At 44.8% G+C, this 23341-nt stretch overlaps 3 protein-coding genes across 3 annotated transcripts; 1 reads left to right on the top strand and 2 right to left on the bottom strand.

The window, feature by feature from the left end:
- Positions 1 to 9015: 9015 nt before the first annotated feature.
- Positions 9016 to 13142, bottom strand: ASPACDRAFT_80710 (aminophospholipid-translocating P4-type ATPase NEO1). The gene is made up of 2 exons (XM_020205714.1): positions 11222 to 13142; positions 9016 to 11172 (listed from the first exon to the last, which is right to left on the bottom strand). Exons 1-2 carry the CDS (start codon positions 13011 to 13013, stop codon positions 9203 to 9205), a joined length of 3762 nt encoding a protein of 1253 aa, XP_020053568.1. The 5' UTR covers positions 13014 to 13142; the 3' UTR covers positions 9016 to 9202.
- A 1234-nt stretch (positions 13143 to 14376) lies between these two features.
- sec16 (COPII coat assembly protein SEC16) lies at positions 14377 to 20858 on the top strand. Its single transcript, XM_020205713.1, has 3 exons — positions 14377 to 14471; positions 14539 to 19874; positions 19935 to 20858. Exons 2-3 carry the CDS (start codon positions 14564 to 14566, stop codon positions 20510 to 20512), a joined length of 5889 nt encoding a protein of 1962 aa, XP_020053567.1. The 5' UTR covers positions 14377 to 14471; positions 14539 to 14563; the 3' UTR covers positions 20513 to 20858.
- Positions 20859 to 21165: 307 nt separating this feature from the next.
- On the bottom strand, positions 21166 to 22773 carry ASPACDRAFT_32952 (checkpoint protein HUS1 family protein; the record flags this gene model as incomplete). The annotated part of the gene is made up of 5 exons (XM_020199921.1): positions 21166 to 21192; positions 21260 to 21336; positions 21459 to 22338; positions 22454 to 22572; positions 22731 to 22773. The coding sequence occupies 5 exons, from the start codon at positions 22771 to 22773 to the stop codon at positions 21166 to 21168; spliced, it is 1146 nt and encodes a 381-aa protein (XP_020053566.1).
- Positions 22774 to 23341: the final 568 nt, after the last annotated feature.

Genomic DNA, 23341 nt, shown 5'->3' with positions numbered 1-23341 from the left:
AAATATAAAATTTTTTATATTATATTAAATAAATCTGATCTAATAAAATAAAAAATTATTGCTGGGATTATACAGTACTATAAACCGGATCTGATTTAATTTAGTTTTATAATACAGCCGGTCTAGTATATTTTTTTTCTATTTATATAATAACAGATTCTCCCACCGTATCAGAGCTGCAATTACAACCGGATTAGATATTTTATATAATATATAAAATTAAAGTTGGACCTAGGCTAAATAGGCTTTTTATTACCAAATTATAACTAATCTAATATACTACAATACTAATATTTAGAAACTTTCGAGATCTGTATATATTTAATTAACTATATATTTATTATATATACAGGCGAAAAATATATTTTCGTAAGAAAATTACTTCGCAGGCGGTTAAACTGCCGGGAAAGATTTATTATAAAAATATATTAAGATTATTAAATTAAAGATAATTAATATCAGCATATTGCTATAAACAGAGTCTAAATTTAAAATATTAAAGAATTAAACCGGAGTTGTAAAAAAATTATTATTATTTATAACTGCAAGCTTAATAATTAAAGCTATAATAAGATCGTATACTTACTTTTAAATAAGACTTAATAAATTAAAACTTAGTACAGGCTCCGATATTGTATTTTTTTTATATATCTTTATAAATATTGAATGGTCAAACCTTTCAACAGAGTCAATCCTTTCTAATATAGCACTTTATTCAAAAAATCTATTTTCCGAAATAATTAAGAAGTTGAATGTCTTTAATAAATACATAACATTTTTTATATTCTTATCTATATATATAATAAAATACTTCAGCGGTATTATTATTAAGCTTACTAACTGAAATATTTATCTTTAAGATTTCTAATTACAGTAGCCCGTTGGATTTCTTAAATAGATTGGGTTATTTTAAAAAAGTAAGATGCTAACTCTGTCAGATCTGTGGTCTGAGTTGCTAGATGAAGTTTGTTTATATAATATTCTATTTTTAATATATTCCAATCCCCGCGCTCGATATTGATTTTTTAATAAATACTTAGTTATATTGCGTTGCTGCCGGAATTTTTTATAATACTGTAGACAAGGGTATCTTTTCAGATCGTCTGAATAAAAATCTTTATTAGTTGTTTTAATAAATATAAATAAAAAGACACGCACGTGTTTATATATATTTTTTATATATAAATAATCTAATAAATCGGCGAGAGCAGATATCGCAGATATATCTTATATTAGCATCTTTTTGTATATTTAAAAATAGACATATATAGCTTTCTGAATACCGCTTACAGCAGCTATTAAATTTTTATAAATATTTATAGAGATAATTTTTTAATTATATACTATAATATTATTATTGGCAGCACGATACTGGACATTCTAAAAATATATTCTTAATACTTATAATTTTAAAGAAAGTCTCTGAAAGATAATCAGATAGCATACTAAATTAATAAAATACAGTTACAGGTGGAATTAGTAACTGTAAGAATATTAAAATAATATTAATACAAGGTTCCGTATATAATATTATATATGATTTTAGTTAATCTTCAGATTAGTTTAACAGTTATACAGCATCGGTTTTTAATAAGAATAGCATTTTAGTATTGATTTATTATAAATATATCTTATTTCGGGATGTGTGACCGGTGCTGTAAGATTTTAAAAAACTAATTATATTTAAGCTTAATATTCTTCTATATTTATTTTAAGATATAAGTATAATATCAGCAAAAGTTTCGACTTTATTTATAATATTAGATATCTTATATTCTATATAAAAAAATATTTATATCTACTAAAATACTGCTAAGTACTGCGAGCTGCAGGTGATATTACAGCAAATATATTTTCTGCTTTCTACTTATTATTAAATAAATACTTATATTGTAATGTTTTTGTAGGGGAAATGCTTTGATATATCAGCTATATAAAAGTATTTATTTATTCTTACTATTTTCTATATATATTCTAATTGTATCTTTTTCTATACCAATTTTCTTCCGCGATATAGAATCAGACTTAATATTTATCTTTTATCTTTCTAATTCTACTATTTAACAATATCACACCGAGTATGGAACAGTGTGATGGAAGCAATCACAGACCGGGATTTTAAAATCTAAGAGAAACTTGCTAAACTAACAGTCGGAAGAGGCAAAACTTAATAGCTGAAATCAGTAAATAATTTAGAAAATCACAGTATCCGCTTTAATTATAATAATACTATTAAAGAGAACGGCCTTATATACTACAAATACCAGATCCAACCGAATACTGAAAAGATTCCCAGTTTATAAAAAAACTGAAGAGATAAGAATAAAAAGATTTATACCGTCATCGGAACCGTTAAAGTTAAATAAAATATAATAAAAGACGATGTTGATAAGATACTCAAATTACTTAAAAAACAGCTTTAAAAATACTGTAAGTTATTATTTTTTTAAACCTAATCGACTGAAATTAATTCTAATCTTTAAAGTCTGGCACTGCTACAAATTGGCATATATTATTCTCAGCGATTATTAAAAATAAGAATTATAGATTTATAATTAATAAGAAGATTCGAATATCTGAGCAGGGTTGGTATAATAAATATTTAAATATATCCACTTTTTGACCTAGCTTTATAACTATTTTAAGATTATATGAGTTTTCTTCCCGATATAATCAAATAATATATATAAAATATAGAGATAAACAGATTAAAACAGATAAGAGATTAGATTGCTAATATTAACCGGTTTATATCAATCAGCCATCAGACAGACAACATACAGAAAAATATTTTTTCGATATGGAATAATTTCTTTTAAATCGGCCCTGTGCAACAGACCCCCAAACTAAGTCTATTTATTAAACAAATCATATCCCTTAATACTTCTTTTTTTCTATATTACTTTCTCATCTAACCGCTAAAAGCTCCAATATAAAAAAATAGTCTGTTAACACGTAAAAATTTCTGGATTCTTTACAGCCTCAAACTTTTCGTTTTTATAAGCTTAGGAACCAACAGCATGCAAACACCTCAACAAGATATAGACGAAAATCAAATATTACACTTTATAATAAATTTTTCTGGTATATTTTAGAAAGATGGATATAAGTACTGAGATACTAGGCTTCTTACTAAAAATTAATATTTTAAAGATTTAATAAATATCTTTGTCTATCAGAACGATTTTTTGAGTTTGATGTTTCTGTACTTCAGAATATTATTTCTATTATATCCGGCCGTTTGAAATCCGATCTGAAAATCTTTATTAAACTATTAGAAGGCGGATTCAACCGTGTGTTCGAAGCCACTTTCAGCAATAAAAAATATATTATTATACGACTTCCATATCCAAGCACAGTACCAGAACACTATACTATAATAAACAAAGCAGCAACATTAGACTATCTTCGTCTATATAGTATTTGCATACCAGTAGTTTATAAATAATATTCGACAAAGACGAATCTTATTAGAACAGAATATATTATTATAAAAAAGCTGGATAGTACCCCACTCAGCGACAAATAGTTTTCAATAACACTAAAAAAACAATATAAAATTATAAAACAGATAGTCGAATAGAAAAAGTAATTAATATTACTACAGTTTCCTATATCTGAAAGTCTTTACTATATCAGAAACCTTTTATCAGAGAGCAGAATATAAATTGCTGATCCTAATAATAAAGTATTCTGCATAGGACCGACAGCTTATTATAGCTGATAGTATAATAAAAGAGACTTACTAAATATTAATAAAAAATCTTATAAATAATTAGTCTTCAAAAACTGTATTATTAACAATACTAACTACAAAAGAATTGTTATTAATTAACATTTTCCGAGCAGCTGGCGAACATAAATTAGCTTAGACCAAAGCCTATGCAAAACCTTACTTACTTTATAACCGGCTTTATAGAGAGATTTATTATTTTAAGCACATATCATCTAATAGCTATATCACCGACCTTACCAACTATCTTTAAATAATATACTGCTTAGAATATACAGATAACTTAACTTTAAATCGATCTGTTATATACCACCCTAATCTTCAGCCAAACAATATTCTTATATCTAAAACAAATAATATTATTAAACTTATAGATTGGCAGTATTGTTCTATTTTACCTTTAAATATTATTACGGGCATATTAATTCATTTTCAGAATTATAACAATCCCGAATCGGAGATGCTGAAACAGCCCGAGCTTATACTTCCATTAAATTATAACTCTTTATCTTCATCCGAGTAAGTATTTTTATCAGAGATTCAATAGAAAAAGCTGGTATATTTTCTTTATACTGTATTTACTAAAAGACTAAATAAAAATTATTATAACGCCATCTTCGACCAGTCTGTCATTCTTCGTCAACAGCTATTTAAAAATACTGGTATATTTTAGAAAGAAGACTCAATATCGCTGCAAGCAGAACTTATTTATTCTATACAGAATTAGTTAATAATTGCGCAGACCACCAATATAAAGCAAATTCAGAGTGCTTGTTCAGTTACTCCAATAAATTATTTAAAAAAGACTATCTAAAAAACACTGGACTTAGATGCTCGCCAAAAAGAAACTGATATTGCGATCGAAGAAATAAGAAATATCTTAAAGATTAATATTCTAAATTGGGTTTTAAATAATAATTATAATACTATTAAAGGAATAGCTTATAATATAAAGACCAGAATGCTTGAAGCGGCTGAGACTCCTAAAAATATTATCAGTATTCGAGATTATTTTCTGTTTAATAACTTTAATAAAGTGGCTTAAGACATTGAAAAAATTCTTTAAATATTTATATTATTTTGACGATAATATTTTTTATTCGCAACGGCATTAGCACGCTTAACTTACTATATTTTAATATTATTCGGAATATTATAAAATCACCACTTTTACAGCAGTATAATACCAGTATTATTATACTGTAGTCTTTGATTGCCTCCTATATCTCTATAAAAAATAATTAATCCTACTATTTTAATACCTTTATAGTCTCTTTGTTACTTATCTTAATGAAATCCAGCTTCGAATCTCATCTGATAAGAAAAACCGAAAAGATAGATCCGAAAAGATAGATCCGAAAAGATAGAGAATATATTACATTCTAAGATATTCAGAACTGCCGGAGTTATTTATATAATAAAAAGCAGCACAATTATTAAAGAATAAAATAATATACATCAACTTACAGTACTTTCACATAATCGTTACAAATAAAACTAAATCATCGAGTAAAAATTATAGCGCAGAAAGTTAGAAAGAATGCAGGCTATTTGCTATACTTACGCTTGTTTTGGTTAAGTATTTAAAAAAGTAGGCTGTACTACGGCCGTAATTTTAATTAGTAGGAGTAGATAAAAAGGCCATGTCAGCCGACCTGAGAAAGACCTCAAAATCTAAAATAAAAAAAGAAAAGTCTTATTGCAAAGAAGAAAGAGCGCCGAAAAAAACACTCCAGTAAATTACAATTAAACTCTGTAGCCGGTCGACAAGCTAATCACATGCCAGTAGGTGCTTAGAGTATATCTAAATCTACTAATATCCGCCAGCATCGGAAGTAGCTTATAACCTATATTATTCTCTTTAATACTATAACTTTTTAAACAAAAGAAAATAACTACCCGCCGCCACCTCCATCTCCCCCGCCACCCGAAAACCTGAAGTTGAAGATATCTCCATATGTCCTAAAATTAAGAAACGCTCCTTCCAATTACTTCTACCAAGCACCGAAAAATTTGCCTTTTATTAATCTACTTACAGCACCTACTGGCCTATACTTCTTCTACAGCATACTTATCGACCCTTCGATGCTTACTGAAGTCTTTAGTTTAAACGAGAAGCCTAAACTTCAACCTATTTATATACTCAGCTATAACTGTAAGATATAGAATTAGTATCCAGCCTTAATCAATACGCCTGGATCAGTTGTTCACAGTTTTATATATTATATACATACAATAAAAAGTAGCAAGAAGCTTGCAATGTATAAAATAAATAATTACCACGCCGAGCCCTGTCTTATCAGATTTACAAATAACCAGCAGCTAAAAGAGGATATAGAACATATGTTTAAATTCGCAGGAAATATTAATAATCTGAGTAATGGTAACTTCAGCTTAAAGCTCTAATTAAGAAGAATGGATAGGCAGATTGAAGCAGATAAGGTGGATTCTACAGATAGCAGTTAGTAGTCGAGATCTTCCGGTTTGCTTACTAAAAAAGATAACATCTCGATTTATCTATAGTTAAGTGGAATATGCTTTATTTTTATTACAACTATATTTATACTCAAAGGCCGAAAACTCTACTATATTAGATATCATCAACCACTAAAATCAAAATCCTTAATTATCTCGTTTCGCATAATAAAGCCAAGTAATTAAGCTCGCATTGGTGAATAGGTTCCGATCTAAAAATTATTCTAATTATACAGTACAACTAAGTCACGTGCTTCTTTCCTAACATAGCAAATAATATAAACATTCTCGATCCATAATTCCTGTGACCTTTCCGTCAGAAGTGGGGCAAAACAGATACAAGCTAGCTGAGTTCTTATAGTACTTAAACCTCACTGCTCCCTACTGCTCCCTACTGCTCCCTACTGCTCCCTACTGCTTCCCCATTACTCCACTTCTTCATCCATTACAGCCTCACTATAAATTCGCCCGCACTAAAAACTGGAGCCGTTTGAATAAATTCAAGATAAATATAATAAAACATATATACGAAATATTCGAACAATTAAATCGAGTCAAATCAGTCTTTAACGACTATATCTTACTAGTCAAAAAACATCTCACACTAATCTACAGGCCTCCCGATCGTCTTAAGCGTATAAAAAAAGCCCGACCAAAAAAAGAATATAATTTACACAATCGGTTGAAACGAGCCCGGCGGATTTATTTAAAAATTCTTAAAGTATTCTCCAGCATCTTTTTATTATTTATTATAGCTGTGTCTTCTAACTCATACCGGAGCTGAAAAACAAGCAACGTTCGGAAAAATTTACAGAGCTGCAAATCAGCAGTATTAAATAGCAAAGTTCTAAATAACCTCGAAATTATAGCAAAGAGAGTTGGTGTTTATTAAACTACTACATTTAAAAACATTCTGGACTTGCTTTCCACCTCGGGTAATTCTGTGTTCTTTTAAATAAGTTTCCTGCTGACGTAATATTATAGTACCTTTACCAAAGCCAAAAATGAATACTAAATCAGATGGGATATAATTCTATAGCACAGCCGATATAACTAGAGCCCGTTATTTTCTAAGTAAGAATCTATACGAAGTATTCGAAAATTCTCCAAAACAGATATATAAAAAGAAAAACCAACTCTTAATATTAATATAATACATACGTATGAGCTTCTTTCGGTATGATTATTAAAACACAACTGTACAATTAGATATCGGTTTTTATAATTTAATTGTTAAGGCTCTGTTCCCCACAGCATAAAAAAGATTTTTAACTGTATATAAAACTGAGATAACAAACGTAGAGTCTTCCCAATTAGCCAGGGAGCCATTAATTACAGAAATATATAAGAGGACTTAGCAGAAAGCTTAAAGCAAGTTTGTAATTAATATATTTAAATAATAATACTTACTTCACATTTCGAGGCGCATTAATATCATCAATCCCTATTATCTTTAGATCTTCTTTAAATTAAGATATTAAAGAAAGCCAACTACAGACATAAAAAATCAAGAATTTTGTCCTCAGAACAACGGACTGTATAAGCTTAGATTTAACGCGCAGTCGGCTTTATAAAACAACTATTACTTTATGTGTCGGATGGTCCTATAAGATATTTATAGCTACCAAGCTTTATGCATTTAATAGCTAATTATATTATACGAACCGGTGTTTTCCTCTCTTAATCTTAACTGAGATCTGCTTTAGTAGACTGTCTATAAATCCGCTATCTGTAGTTGTCCATATCGTAGCCCCGTTCTTATTGTAAAATATTATCTCCTCATATTCGAAGCAATATAACTTCCGCTCGTAATTCTTCTATACGATATAATTAATAGGGTGGAGAATACAGTTATTAAAATAATTTAAATCAACTGGGAGAGGTTTCTATCGCTCGACCTACAATAATTAGCGGAGCAAGCAGTAGGATTTAGCAGAATACAGACTAGGACTTTTTTAGTGGTTATATTAGGAAGTCGTACTTGGAAAGAAGTCGTGATAAGATTTTATTTATAATAAATTATTAAGTATTTTGTTCTTCTTATAAGCTTATAGTTTCGTACTTTTCTAGGGCTACTATTTGGGTTTCATCTTTTATAAAGATTTGCAGCAGGTCGAGAAAAATAGAGGGGTAGGCAAAGTTCGGCCCGAAGTGTTTTTTTAACTTATAGTATAAGAGAATGAAACGCCATATTTGTTCAGCCACGCAGGGTTTTTTTGCTTCTTTCTGTTGCTCCCTGTCGCTTATATTGCTCTCTATTGCTCCAGATATTACTTATATTTCTTCTGCCGCTCCCTATTACTCCATACTGCTTCCTATTGCTCCCTATTGCTTCTATTGCTTTCTATTGCTCCCTTATTGGCGGCGAGGGGTCTGGGTAAGGAGTGCTTGTTTGCGGGTGAGGTAGGACTTAGGACTGGGTGGTTAGGGGGGCCTTTCCATTGGGTGACTGTTGCGTATTTGAGGGCGGTGGCGGAGTGGAGTATTAGGGTTTGGGATTTGAAGGGGTGAGTTTGAGGGAGTCGGGGTTGTTGGGGGTGGGGTGCATGGTGACTGCCAGGGATTTGGGGAGGGGGAAGGCAGGTACTGTAGGTGTGATGGGAGCCGGGGCAGGTGCTTTTATAGTACTGCTACGTTGTCACTCCCGTGCCGCCTCCACTGGCTAGTTGTGCGTGGCGCGGAGTGAATGGGTATACTATGGATCCTTAGTCTGTAATCGAAGCAGCGTGTGACTGGTGGATTGTGCTGCACTTAGTTTCTACGAGGAGAATGGCCTTCGGGTGCATATTTAAGCTTGGGATGTAGTAGTGTGTCATTTCGGAGTGTGTCTATGGACCGCAGTGTGCTAGCTAAGCAGCCCATTGGACTTGAGATTAAGTGTAGTGATTGATTGATCGCTGGTGACAACGGTCCGTAAGCAAGCTACCTATACAATTCACAAGGTGTGACCGGGCAGAGGGAAAGAGTCAGGTTGAGAGGATGAATATGGGCCAATCACCCCCGAACTTTCCGGTAACTGGGCGGACTCCAGGACCGCATGATCAGTTTCCCGGCCCAGACAGGCACGACCGCCACGGCAACAACAGCGACGACGCGCCAGAGCCAATCCAGGGTGATGATGTACGCGAGATCGAAGTAGTCGCCAAGGAAGGGGACGCTCGCGGCGTAGACCAGGGCGGTGCCGATGATCGAGAAGATCATGAAAGGGTGCCATGTGGTGATGGCGATGGCAACCATGAGGAGTTCGTTGATGACCAGCGCGGTGAAGGAGACGCTGATGAGACGAGGGCCCGTGATCGTGTCCAGGAGGATCTGGGACAAGCCCTGAATCACCGCCCCTTGAAAGACGGATACAAAGACCCAGGTGAAGAAGGAGCGGTAGCTGAGGCTGCGCCCCGTTTTGAGTTCTTTATATAATTCCGGGTAGAGGTTGGCCAGTTCTTCGTCGACATCCCGGTCGAAGACGAGTGAGAAAACTGGCCCGCTGGTGTAAATCGTCGCATACCCCACCATGAGCCAGTTGATAAACAGGCCCTTGGGATCAAAATGGCTGGCAATGCTATACATGGTCTGGCAGGCGCTGATAATGATACCACGGTGCATGATGAACTGCGCCAGCTTGGCGGATCGTTTATACGAGTTGCGCCCGTGCCAGACCAGAAGCTTAGTGAGGTGGTGGAACTGCGTGATGCTGAAATCCGCAGCAAGAGAGGCCTGTCGGCCTTCTTTGCCCACAATACCGATACCCACGTCCGCAGCTTGGATCATGGAGACATCATTACCACCGTCACCAATGCAGCAGACACGCTTCTTAGTGTAGTGGCGGATGAGGTCGGCGACCTCGGCCTTCTGAGTTGGGGAGCAGCGGCAAGCGATAACGGCGGGGAGAAGCACGGCGACAGAGATGAAGGATGAGCGAAACTGGCTTAGCATGAGAGCAAGGGATTCGCCGTCAATGAGGAGGCAACAGTCGGTCTTGTTGCGCAGAAAGTCTAAGGCTTCTTGAGCCGTAGACTTATCTTTGACTTTGGCAACTGTGTGGATATACTGTCCACGAGCGACTAATTTGGCGGAAATCGCGACGCAACGTGCGGTTTCGACCTTGTCTCCTGTCAACATCCAAATCTTCACTCCAGCGTTGCGGAGAAGCTCCAAGGAGGGCTTGACGTCCCTCTGGAGACGGTCCTCCACACCAGTCACCCCGAGAAGCTCTAGATCCCGTTCCAGGTATTCGCCAATCACCTTGGCCATACCTACATCTCTTCCTTGTAGGGCCAGCGACGCTTGTCTGTACTTTGTAGTGAATTCTGCGTACTGTTGCTCGGACAGTCGCCTCCTTCCGACCACCAGAGTCCGCAGGCCCTCACGAGCCATATTGGCAGTTTCTTCATCAAGCCAATCGTTGGCAGCGACAATCGTGGTCATGACGGTGTCCGCACCCTTCTGATAAAACCAGATCTCGTTTTCGTTCTTGGATGAGTCCAAGATGCTTTCATCGGTCTCGAATTGAACGATGATTCCCATCCGCTTGCTTTCGGACGTGAACGGAAACAATTCGAGGATCCGAGCCCGCACAACAACGTTGCCGGTGTGGGTAGACTCGAGAACCATGGTCTGTCGATCGCGGTAGGCCAGTTTCAGACCGACATCCTCCGTGTACCGAACAATGGCAATCTCGTCGGGCGACGATGCCTGGTAATTGGTAACCTGGACACCGTCCTCTTCGTCGGTAGTGGGGGTAACATTGTGGCAAAGCGCAAGAGCTAGGACGATATCTCGAACGCGCGAGCCTATCTCCCTCCGCGTGCGGGGAGCCGCCCCGGAGCCCACTTGCGTTCCAAACACGGCCGATGGCGTGGTGAGGAAATCTCCTGAGAAACTTTGCTTGATGTAGGAAGTCACCTCCTCCATCGCTTCATTGGCGTACGAGACGGTGCCCACATGGATTTTCTTGAGCTCCATTTCTGGATAGAGTCAGCGATCTGTCCCTAGTCATAGCACAAGGTGACATACCATTTTGCGTCAGGGTACCTGTCTTGTCGGAAAGGAGGTATTCGATTCTACCCAGGTCTTCGGGGATAGTGCTTGTCCTTACGACAGTCCCAGGAATATCCTTGTCCTTTTCAATGAATCGGCCATAAACCGACTTCGCCATGTCCAAGTTGACCCGCAAACTCATCGGGATGATCGTCGAGAACAAGATCAGATAAATCATGATAGCGACATACCAGACCTTGTCATTGGTCGGTTGAAACCCTTCCAATGCAACTAGAACAATTGAAAGAGCAAGGGTCAAAATGCACAGAATCTTAGTCAAGTTGTTGATCTCATATTCCAGTAGTCCAACCTTCGATCGTGACGGAGAGGTTGACAGCGCAGCGCGCGTTTGCGACCCCGTATAGATGATAGCAGCGTAAGTAATAGTATTAGATGCAAGAACGGTATTGGCCCATGCGGTGTTGTCAATCGTCAAAGGGGCGGAGTTTGGCTGGGACTCTTGATCGTCCTGGTCTCGCTCATGGTTGGATTTGTCCACGTGCGGGTCGTAAGAGGACGGTCCCAGCTCGATGGTACCGACAAACTCGTTAACCCGCCTATCTGGTGCGCTTGCGGTGATTTTAAGTCGGGTAAAGTTGCGAAGGGCTAGACTTTGAGACAGGGGGGACGGCAGACGTAATTTCCAGTCAGTTTCTCCATCCAATTGATCCGTACGTATGAACGTGTCACAGGCCGAGGAGTTGTTAGCTTCCTTTGTCACGTCGCTTGTGCTGGGTTCATCTCCATGATCGTCCGGAATCAGGTTCGAAGGTCGTTCCACGGCGGAGCTTCGTCGAGCAGCAGTGTCATTAGAGAGACTCTGGAGAATCACTACGTCTGCAGGCAAGCGTTGATTCTTGCGAACCTTCAGGACATCGCCGACTTTCAGGTCCCTTGATCTCTTCGTCACCTCTAAAACACCTGCCGGCCCACTGAGACTCAAGACAGTAAACTCCTCCGCATTCGCTTCAGCATCTCTGCGCCGGCGACCAATATCATCCAAAGCTTCCTTACCGAGCGAGATGGAAACGACGAAAGCAAGAGGTGCGATATATGAAGACATGTAACCGATTCGGAGCACAGGCAGGATCTGTGACAAGGCGACGAGGAGGAAATATATGTTGAAGAAGAAGGAGAATTCGTTGTAAAGAGTACGCGGCAGGAAGCTCCATAGGGTGTATTTGGCGTTCGATACAATGTTTGGTGGGTATTTTAACCGCTGCGTTTGCCCGACGAACACATCGCGCGGAGGCTTGGTCTCGGTCGGATTCAGATCCTCTGCTGCTGGAGGGTGAGAGGAGCCGAACCAAGCGCCTGCAACCTTGAGACCTGGAATCCATCGCCGTGGGCCCTTCTGCGACAACCGCTCCACATCCCTGAGAGAACGAGCAGAGCTACGCCGGCGTGCGTGAAGCAGCGGGGCATCATCGTCGGTGTATGTGCGCGAACTGGCGTGCGACCTTCTGAGTCCGTCGTCATCGCGATCCTGGTCCTCGAGCAACCCCTCTGTATCCTCCAACCGTCCTCCATGTGTTCCAGAGGTGGTTCGCTTCCACCGGTTCCCAACTCCGACGCGGAGGTTCCGCAGCGCTATGCCCGGACCACGACTCCTTTGTTGATTGTCTTCTTCCCTCGATAAACGATGTGCACCGTAAAGATGTGTTGTGCTTGGGTCGAGCTCCTCTAGGTCGAGATCGTCATCCGAGCCAGAATCGCCTGCGATGCTGGACCGGCCGTAAGAATGGGGATACTCGGATAATGAAGGCATGACAGGCAGGGCAGGGAAAGATTAATGATGGCGTTCCATGCGAGAGAAGGTTTCAGAAGCTGCTGTGAGTTCAATAATGTTCTCATGTCACAGTAAATCGCATTCAGGTTGTCCCGAACAAAGCATCGCGGTTGTCGGGGCTTGGAGGGGGGGGCGGGCTGTGTTAAGTTTGGCCGCGATTGCGACTGCGGATGCGGATGCGCGCCAAAGGTGGATAGGGTATACACAATTGCGAAAGCGAATTCAGGGTGGTCGGGGAGATTATTTCAGTGCTTTAGGCCACTCCTGAGATCGCCCCGGTTGACCATCGGGTGAAAGAACTGTTCTTGGGGGCTAGCTTAAACAATTATGGTGGCCTAAAGAGTCGAGAGGCTGTGATGGCAGGCGGAGAGCGGCCCGATCACATGACGACGTGCCGAGTCGCCGACTCCACGCGCGGGTGTGGCTTATCAACACCAGATGTTGAAACATCGATGTCATTATTCACTTTATACTTTCTTTGTATGCAATGGGAACGATGCAGTCCTATATCTGTGATTCACACAAGGACAATCTCTTGTACAACCATTATTGAGATATTAGCAGGAGCGATGTTGTCATTCTACCATTGTAGATGTACAGTCCTTGTCTTCTCCACTGCTCGTACTCGTAAGAAAAGGCACCTATTGAGAAGAAGATATATGTATATTGTCAACTATGTACCTCTCCAACTAATTATTGCATAGGCTTGTGAACAATTTTTAGTTTGTCTATAGCTGCTGTAATCCCCATATCAAAGTGATAACTCACTAAATGTAAACTTTCTTGCAAGCATTGCAGAAGCTTGCCCTCGCTCCCCTTTGCTCCGTTGAAAAAACTATATAAATGTGTGGTTACCACTTCTCCCGGATGAAGCTCCACAACTCCACAACATACAATTATTTATGTAGCCTTTTCAAAGGTAAATACAAAACATTGAGACTGTAGAAAGTAAGACCAAAATTGAAAGCATACCTCGCCTTCGTATTGTGTATTACGCCTGTCGGTGTATAGTTGTCCTTATTACACAGACCTACTACTGCATGAAAAGTAGTAAGTTAAGTGTATCACTGGTCGCGGCGTAGCATAAACAGCATGAGACAGGCATGAGAGCACGTGAACCCAAGAAACAGGTTAGGTGGCACTTCCGCGCGGCAGAACAATGATCCGCCCCGGATGATGGGCGCGTCCCAAGGACGGAGGTTCAATTGCTATCATCATAAGCAATCCAGAACGGCCGCAGCTGTCCGGACGGGACTCGAGAAAGGACTACGCAGCCACCTGAACATGCAGTCATGATTCCATTGTCTCCTTATCTTTTGTAATGTCTATGCAATTGCATGCTCTCTTTCTTATTTCCTTTCTTCTCCCCGATTCATGTTCCATGCCGCTTAATATCTGACGACCCTTATTATACTAATCTGCTTGTCAGCCATCGAGGTATGTTCACCCCCCTGGCCTTGGGAAGAGTGAAGGTAGGGACTCACATTCGCTTTTGACTTTCAAGTCTTTGAGCATTAGCAAAATCCATCATGGCACACACAAATGCAGCGGCCGTGTGGAATCCGGCTTTCAGGTCGGAAGACGACGTCCCTCCTGTGACGACACCCACCGAACTCGAGATCGACACCGCGATCGAAGCCACTAGCATCCCTCTTGGCTCACCAATGGAGACCCCTCACGATGTCTCTTTTGGTGACGTGCTTTCTTCGCCATCGAATTATGCCAACAATACCCAAGAAGCAACTGCGCCCGATGTGAGCGTTCCCGGGTCTCCCGCGAATCGCGAACAAGCGCCAGTTCAGGACGAAGTGGTCACAGAGCCACAGGTACACGACACACCCGAAGGACTGTCAACGGCTAATAAAGAGATTATCGAACCGTCGGAGGAGCCGGTCAGTATACACGGAGACACAGCGGAGAATTCTACCGCTACCGGGGAACATGTCGGAGGCGCTGAACCGGTGCCGAATGGGGATGAAGAAGTGCAAAGACCTGTGGAAATTGCTAGTGACTTGGCAGAGTCAGGCAATATCACTCCCACCGGTCCCACCGGCACATTCCGGGGAGACGAGCTCCCGAATCCCAATGGAGAGATCCAGAGCAGTCACGATCTCTGGGGAAGCCCTGCTCAGGAGGAACAAGACGGCGATGATTTCTTCAATCAGCTCAAGACGCAAACAAAGCCCATATACTTCTCGCCCGAAACAGAGACGAGATTTGAGGAAGGCGTTCCGTTGCTGAGTAGGGGCATTGATTCTCTAATTGAGCCTCCAGAGACGGTGGAAAGCCGAATCAATAAAGTATTCAAGGCCGGCGGAGATGAGGAAGATAATTTCTTCAAATCCGTGCCAGACTCAGCTTCTGAGCAAAGTCCTGAAGTTCATCTCACTCGAAAGAGCACGTCTCAAGTGTTGGATTCATTGGGTGTATCGGAGGAGCCAACGAACAATGCTGAGGAGCCGAGCGAGCAGGACCATGACAGTGCTCCGGCCGCAACGGGCTTAGATGCGTCTCTGAACGAGATTACTGATCCAAGCGGGCAGGAACTTGAGAGCGCTTTGGCAGCAGCCGGTTCGCACGTTCCAGTCGTTACTGTTGATCCAAGCGAGCAGGAGTTTGAAAATGTTTTGGCAGCAGCCGGCTCGCAGGCTCCGGTGGATACTGTTGATCCTAGCGAGCAGGAATTCGAGAGTGCTTTGGCAGCAGCCGGCTCTCAATTTCCAGTCAGTGCTGCCGATCCAAGCGAACAGGAGTTCCAGAGCGCCTTGACAGCAGCTGGTACGCAAGTTCCAGCCAACGCTGCAGATGCAAACGAGCAAGAGTTCGAGAGCGCTTTGGCTGCAGCTGGTTCCCCATTCCCTGTCAATCCCGCTGATCCGAGTGAGGATGAATTTGAGAAGGCATTGGCTGCAGCAGGCTCACAGGACAACATGGAAAAGAGCTCGTCCGACGATAATCTGGCAGCGCGCTGGCAGGCAGAGCTCTCCGATGAAGAGGCCGACGGTTTACCGTCGGAAGAAGACCTCGCAGCCCGATGGCAAGCAGAGTTGGACGACGATGATGACCTGCTTTTTGACGACGAATCTGCTGGAGGAACTAAGGAGCCAAGTTTCGAAGAATTACTTGGGAACCCTGCTCCGGTTGCTCAAGCGGGGCCCAGTCCCCTTGCCCCACCAAACAACGCGGTCCGACCCAGAGTGCAGGAAAGGTCTTATGTCCCACACCAGCCATCTACATCGGATCTGCTCCAGGGAATCCCCGCAATGAGCCCCGGGGCTGGCTATTTTGCCCAGCCACCCCGCCCGACTGAAGCAACAAAGAAAGCCGAGAGTTTCGCCGAACGTGCCAAGGAGGGTTATAGGTCACCTTATGATCTTCCTGAGGACCTTACGCGCCCTCGTCGACCGGTCATTACCAACCGAGCAGTCGTTTCGCAACCGGGCGTCCCGCCGCCGCCGCCGCGAAGCAACAGCCTTCCAGTACCTCCTCCGAAGGCGCCGGTTTCAGCATCTTCTATGCCTACACCTCCGGTCGGCGTGACATCGACTGCTACTGCACCTGCACCAAAGAACTTTTTTGAAGAACTTCCTTTACCGCCGCCTCGCGCACCTTCTCGGCCGGCAAGCACGGGCCGATACACACCTGCTCCCAATGCGGTGCCAGCAGCGCCATCGTACTCGGCGCCTCCGCCACCGGTTAATCCGTATGCTAGCGCTATACCCGCTCCTCAGCCAACCGGCGACTCTCAGCCCCAGCCTCAATTACAACAACCTGAAAGAATAGACCCCTATGCGAGTTTGTTGAGCCCAAGTGCTCCTGGCGGCGCATCTGCAGCTCCTGGTGCATCGAGATATTCGCCGAAGCCACCGAATTTGCAGAATGGAATCAAGCCACCAGCCTCCCCGAGATACTCTCCAGCTCCTCCACCATCTGGTGCTCCCCCGCCTCCCCGCAACCGCTATGCTTCTCAGGCTCCTAGCCACCCTGGTCAAGCTGTCACCCTTCCATTCCAACCCCGTACATCAAGCCCTCTGGCTCATCATGAGAAGGTCTCCTATCGTCCTCAGGAAGAGTTGGAAAAGCGACCGTCCTTAGATTATTCGGCACTCCCTCCTATCATCGATGTGCAATCTCATCCTGAGTCCGCCGTTAACCCGCTGTTCACACCTGGCGAAACTGCTATTGAAGCCACAATTACCGGTGTTGATCTAAGCGAACAGAACGCAAGCATGCAGCCGATGTCTCCCCCAAGAAATCAGTATGCTCCGCCCGAATATGTTAACGAATTCGCTCAACGCATTACCCCAGCCGGCCAAGTCAACGCCCCGCCAGTCCCTGCGCCCGTTGTTGATGAGCGCCCCTTCATGCCTCCGCGTAGATCAATGACACAATCACCGGGCCAGCAAACACTTGGCCCTCGATTATCTGTGCCATCAGTTGACCCTTTACAAAGACCTGCCTCAGCCCATGGCTCTGGCTCACCTACCAAATCCGTGAATCCTTATGCACCAGTCCAAGGTTCGATACATAACCGTGCTGCCTCTCAGCAATTGGACTTCATTCCTCCAACGGATGATCAGCAGTATGACCCTCTCGAACGCTGGAAGGGGGCGCCTATAGTCAAATTCGGCTTTGGTGGCACTGTTTTATCATGTTTCCCCAAGCATATTCCTCGATACGCTGCTGGGCAAATGGCCCCTAGAATCAAACCAAGTCCTGGAGAGGTGAAAACATGCCAGCTCAACGACTGGATCCCGCCCCCGGAAAGCATTGTACGCCACCCAGGTCCCCTCAAGTCCAAATCCAAGAAGAAGGATTTGCTTGCTTGGCTTTCAAGCAAGATAGCCGCATTCGAAAATGTTGGTATCCCGGGGAGTGCTCGACTCTTTCCTGATGGCCATAAGCGCTACGATGAGAAGGTTCTATTGTGGAAAGTTGTTCGCGCCATGGTTGAACACGATGGTGCCCTCGAAGGCTCACCTGAGGTCCAGAAATCCCTGCGTAGTATCATTCTCCCACATCTACAAAGCAACGAGACAGACGACAGCTACGACACAGGCTTCCAGTCTATCAACAGTTCTCAGCCCGCCGATGCGCCTTCTCGCCCGGATGCAGCCAATCCTCAAGCTATTGGCACCCTCCGTAACAATCTTCTACTTGGGGAGCGCGAAAAGGCCGTCTGGGCGGCAGTGGATAGTCGCTTGTGGGGTCACGCGATGCTTTTAGCGTCGACTATGGATCGTTCGGTCTGGAAGCAGGTCGTTCAAGAATTCGTCAGACGTGAAGTCAGATCGACTTCCGGAAGCACCGAATCCTTGGCGGCTCTGTACGAGATTTTTGCCGGCAATGTCGAGGAGAGCGTTGATGAGCTGGTGCCGCCATCAGCAAGGGCTGGCTTGCAAATGGTTAGTAAAGTGGACGGACATGGTTCTGCCAGAAACGCCCTCGAAGGTCTAGAAAGTTGGCGCGAGACGCTCGGCCTCGTACTAAGCAACCGCAGTGCGGAAGATCACCAAGCTCTCCTGGCCCTTGGACGGCTGCTCTCGAGCTACGGCCGCGTAGAGGCTGCGCACATTTGCTTTCTTTTCTCACGCGCTGCAGTGTTCGGCGGTGTTGATGATCCTCAAACGAGTATTGTCCTCTTGGGAGCCGATCATCAGCGATCTTCCACCTCTGCACTGCAGGACGAAGACTGTATATTGCTCACTGAGGCCTATGACTATGCCAATTCCGTCCTCTCGGCTTCCCCAAAGCCACCGCTCTGTCATCTCTTGGCTTACAAGTTGGTATATGCTTGGTGTCTCGCCGATCGTGGCCAAAAGACAGAAGCTCAGCAGTACTGTGATGCCATTGCAGCAACTGTGAAAGCGACAACCAAATCCTCGCCCTATCATAACCAGCAGCTGTACTGTGGAGTCGACGAGCTTTCAGCAAGGTTGAAGCAGTCGACTAGCGACGGTGGCTCGTCATGGATTTCAAGGCCCAGCATGGAGAAGGTTTCTGGCTCAATGTGGGCCAAGTTCAATAGCTTCGTTGCCGGCGAAGACAACGATGCCACATCTACCGATCCTGCGAAGGGTGGCGAGGCAGATATAGGCCCATTTGCTAAATTAGCTGGCACGCCTACTGTGAGTCGCTCGCCTTCCGTGTCAGACATTTACGGAGGGCAACCGAGTCATGGCGCTGTTCCTTCACGTTATTTACCAAACAACCAATACGCCCCTACCTCCTCACCCGAGCAATTCCGCGGCAGATCGTCTCTTGACTCTCAGAGATCTTCTTCTTACAATTTTGGTCTTGCACAGCGCCGGGGCTCGCAGGACCCTTCGACACCGGTTGACAATGGCCCATATCAAGGGGGAATGTTCTATAACTCTCCGCCATCAAACGCAGGCTATCAGCAAACACCTCCTCAAACGTCGTATATGCCTCTGGCACCGGTCGAGGAAGATTTAGTCTCTCAGCCCCAGGCTAAGGCTCCGTTTGTTCCAGGACCTGGGTCCCCTAATATGGTCTCGCCCTACCAACCTCCTGGATATGGATCCTTTGGCCAGCTGCTTCATGAGACTCCTTCCGCCGTCTCTCAGGCAGATGAGGGTGGCTATATGCCTCCTATGGGCGGTGGCGGCTATGAGCCTCCCGCAGAGTCCAACGCCGCACCCGAGTCGGAAATGCTCGAGGAAGAAGACAACGAAGAGCCGGCTAAGAAGAAGAAGTCATTCATGGAAGACGATGATGACGATGATCTAGCTGCTCGGGCCGCTGCAGTCCAGAAAGCGGAAAAGGCACGCAAGGACCGCGAAGCAGATGAAGCCTTCCGAAAGGCCGCAGAGGCTGATGGTAAGTGACAATACAGCTCGATATCTCTTTTCCTTCGCTAGACTAACCTTGTTGACTTAGCCAAACGAGGTGCCCCCGCTAAGAAGGGATGGTTTGGTGGCTGGTTCGGTGGGAAGAAAGAAGGCGAGAATCCCGGCGGTGGCCCGATTCGAGCCAAGCTTGGCGAAGAGAGTTCCTTCTACTACGATACTGAGTTGAAGAAATGGGTCAACAAGAAAGATCCGAACAGCGCAACTGCAGCCCGTGCCACGCCACCACCCCCACGTGGATCCGGGCCTCCCAGCCGGACAGCCAGCGGCACCAGTGGCGCGCCGCCACCACCTGCAACAACTGCATCTCCGATGCTGTCCGGGGCCGGAAGCCGCCCTCCATCTGCTGCAGGTGCCCCTCCGCCCCTTTCCGGCAGCCCCGCCCCGCCATCCGCTCTAGGCGCTGCGCCTCCAATCCCGCGGTCCATCTCGACGGGCGCTGCACTACCCACACCGCCGAGCGCTGGTCTCGCCGCGCCTCCCCGGCCGGCGACGTCATTGAGCAATGCCAGCTCCATCGATGACCTCCTCGGAGCGCCGCAGGCACGCAAAGGCCCTGCCGCTAAGGGCAAAAAGAAGGGACGTTATGTCGATGTCATGGCAAAATGATCGACCTACCCCCTTCTTCCTCCCATTCCACTCGGGATGCGGACGTTAGTGGTCTATATGATGTACCCTTAATACCTCTTTTTTTCCCTATATTTTCCTATAATGTCTAACGATTCCTCTATGTCGGAACCCCCAGCTTTATATTACATGTCATTGGGGGCGTGTCCTGGCTGCGTCAGGGAGAGTTCATCAGTTTGATTTGACGTTCGCTCAGCAAACAGCGTTGCATGCCGTCTAACCTTACTCCTTTCAAAATCGGGCTTTCCATTCTTGGCCCGGCGGCCTATCCTTTGCATGACTGGTTAATTCTCGTGTAAATTACATGTGTGCACATATTGAATTTCTGTTTTTTTACTATGAGGATGTTCAATACATCGCTTCACCTTAGCTATGCGTATTGAGGATGATGGTTGTCCTGAGAATATGCCTAGTATTTTTCTGGGAGATGTTCGTTGCTGTCAATGCAACATGGATTCTAGCATGGGATTTGGAAATCGTGCACTTCAACCGACCGATCTATATGCGTAGGGACCAAGGATAGGCTTTATGGTACAGAGCAGGTATAACTAGGGAGTGATATAAAGATTTCAGAAGGAAATTCGTGAAGCAAGAATGTCGTGAGATAGATCCGTGCGTGCCGGATCATGGGAAAATCAAGCCGCATATGAGTTGATGTAGTACTAGAGACCATATGAATGATTAGCGACGTGTTAGTGCCGGTAGTTGTCTGGTTTTCAGCATCCTTACCGTAAGACACGAGTCCTCTTCATTGAATGTCCCAGGAAGGTAGACATAGAGAATCAAGGCCGTCTCGTGAACGAAAGCTAGTACATAACCATTAGCACGAAGCGTAATCCAGCCTCTTTTACTGTATCAGTGGGAGGAGGGGCAGGGAGGAGAGGAGAGGAAAGAACAGAAAAGAAAAAGGGGGAGGGGTAAAACGCACAAGCAACCACCCTCGGACTCAACCTCCCGACGCTCAACACTTTCCCCCAGTCGCGCCCATCGATCCGCACGCGCGCCCACCCGGCCTCGTCATCCCCGGGCACCGCCCGCATCCGCTCACTCGGCAACCGCTCGATCTCGCCCTGGGACAGCTGGCCCGGGTCCACCGAGGGGTTGACGAGGTCGGTCCACACGCTCGAGATGCGCAGGGCGTCCGTGGCGATCGCCAGCCGGAGGGAGCCGTGCATGTTGGCGGACAGCTCGAGTTTCGGGGCGGCGGCCGACGCGCCCGTCGCGGTGGGTTTCGTGGCGGCATCCGACGCGGCGGACGCGGACGCAAACCCGTGGCCTGGGGAGGCGAGCTTGGTGAACCGCTCGGAGATGCTCTTCAGTTGGCCGAGGCTCGGAAGGATGATGTGCACGTCCGGCTCGCGGCAGCGGGGTTCGTGGAGGCCCTCGACGGCGGACTCGTGGAAGACCTTCACAGGGATTTCTTGCGTGATCACGGTTTCGCGTTCGCGGCCGGGGCGGGAGGGGCCGTTGGGGGTGTCAGTCGTGGTTGATGAGGCGGGCGCGTGGGTCGGCCCGTTGGTGATAGTATGAGGGTCATTGCTGCTGCTACTACCGCTGCCCGGACCAGTTCCGGTTCCAGGTGCGGTGGTGATGACGCCCAGTGCGTTGGATCCGGGCGCCCAGGAAAGCGTGCGGATGGTCAGTGCCAGGAGCGGGATGCGGCCCTTCTGGGTGAGGCGGAGTTGGGCGGATTTGGCGTCGACGGCGGAGCGGAGCGCCCGGTGGAGGGCGCCGATCGGCACTTCTAGGTTGATGATTCCGCCTGAGTTGGATTCGAGGATGTAGCTTGATTCGTCGAAGATGGCATCCTGGAGAGGTCCTTGTTAGTTTGGTTGTTTTCTGGAGATGAGTTTGAACATAGCAACGGCTCGATTTGGTGGTGGTGGGTGGTTCGTGAGTGGTTGCTTGGTTCGGGGGGCGTACAATTGGTAATTGTGCCCATACTTGGGTGCCTTGGTCGGGGATGATGGTGAAGCGGATGCTGCCTGGCTCTAGGCGCATCCAGCAGGTCTTGCCCAGCGATGAGAGGGAGGCGGTTAGCTCTGTGGAGTTGGTACGTGGTGTTAGTTATGTAAACTCGGTCATTGCGAACGGTGACTTGTTGGTGGTTTGGTCTAGGCCTTCAGAGCTTTAAGGCTACCACCCGAAACGCCAAAACGCGGTAGATGGAGCAGCACGCGACAAGAGGCAATTAACGTACTGGAGAAAGTCTCCGCGTTGGTGAGTTTCGTTCGAAAACGCATGGTGTATTATTGCATGTTTCTGAATAGCAGGTGGGTTTATTGTGTAGGCACCCAAACAATTGATGTTGAGCGCAAGGTAGTGGATGAATGCGATGATGTTATGGTGGTTGATAGCTTGATGGTGAAGCTCGGCCGGCCGGTGTGGGGGATCCGCGAGGAGCAAACAGCGCAAATCCAACGGATCATCTATTGTTAGCGTCCAGTAACTTTAGCTACAGATTCACAGTATGACATGGACAGCCTTCATTCTTCCTTCTCATTATTCCCGCGCCTTCTGAAACATGTTACAGACTTCCTTGAATCAACGTGTCGCTTTCTACTTGGTTATTGCTTGATGAAAATAGAATCGATGGCTATTTGGCCTATCACAGCGGCCGACCAGCGGCGACCAGCGGCGACCGCCACTTACTTCGATCCTTCTAGCCAGCTGTTCGGCTAGGACGTGGCGTGGCGCCTTGCAAGTTCCTCAATGACACAACATGATACATCCCTACTCCTCATTGGGATTCCGGGAGATACCACCCACGTGGCTGGCGGCACAATGGCACAATGGCTCTGTTCATCATAT

Source organism: Aspergillus aculeatus, assembly GCF_001890905.1.
Source record: "Aspergillus aculeatus ATCC 16872 unplaced genomic scaffold ASPACscaffold_14, whole genome shotgun sequence".
Lineage (NCBI taxonomy): Eukaryota > Fungi > Ascomycota > Eurotiomycetes > Eurotiales > Aspergillaceae > Aspergillus > Aspergillus aculeatus.
The sequence above is the reverse complement of the archived record's forward strand: the minus strand, read 5'-3'. Positions and strand labels throughout refer to the sequence as shown.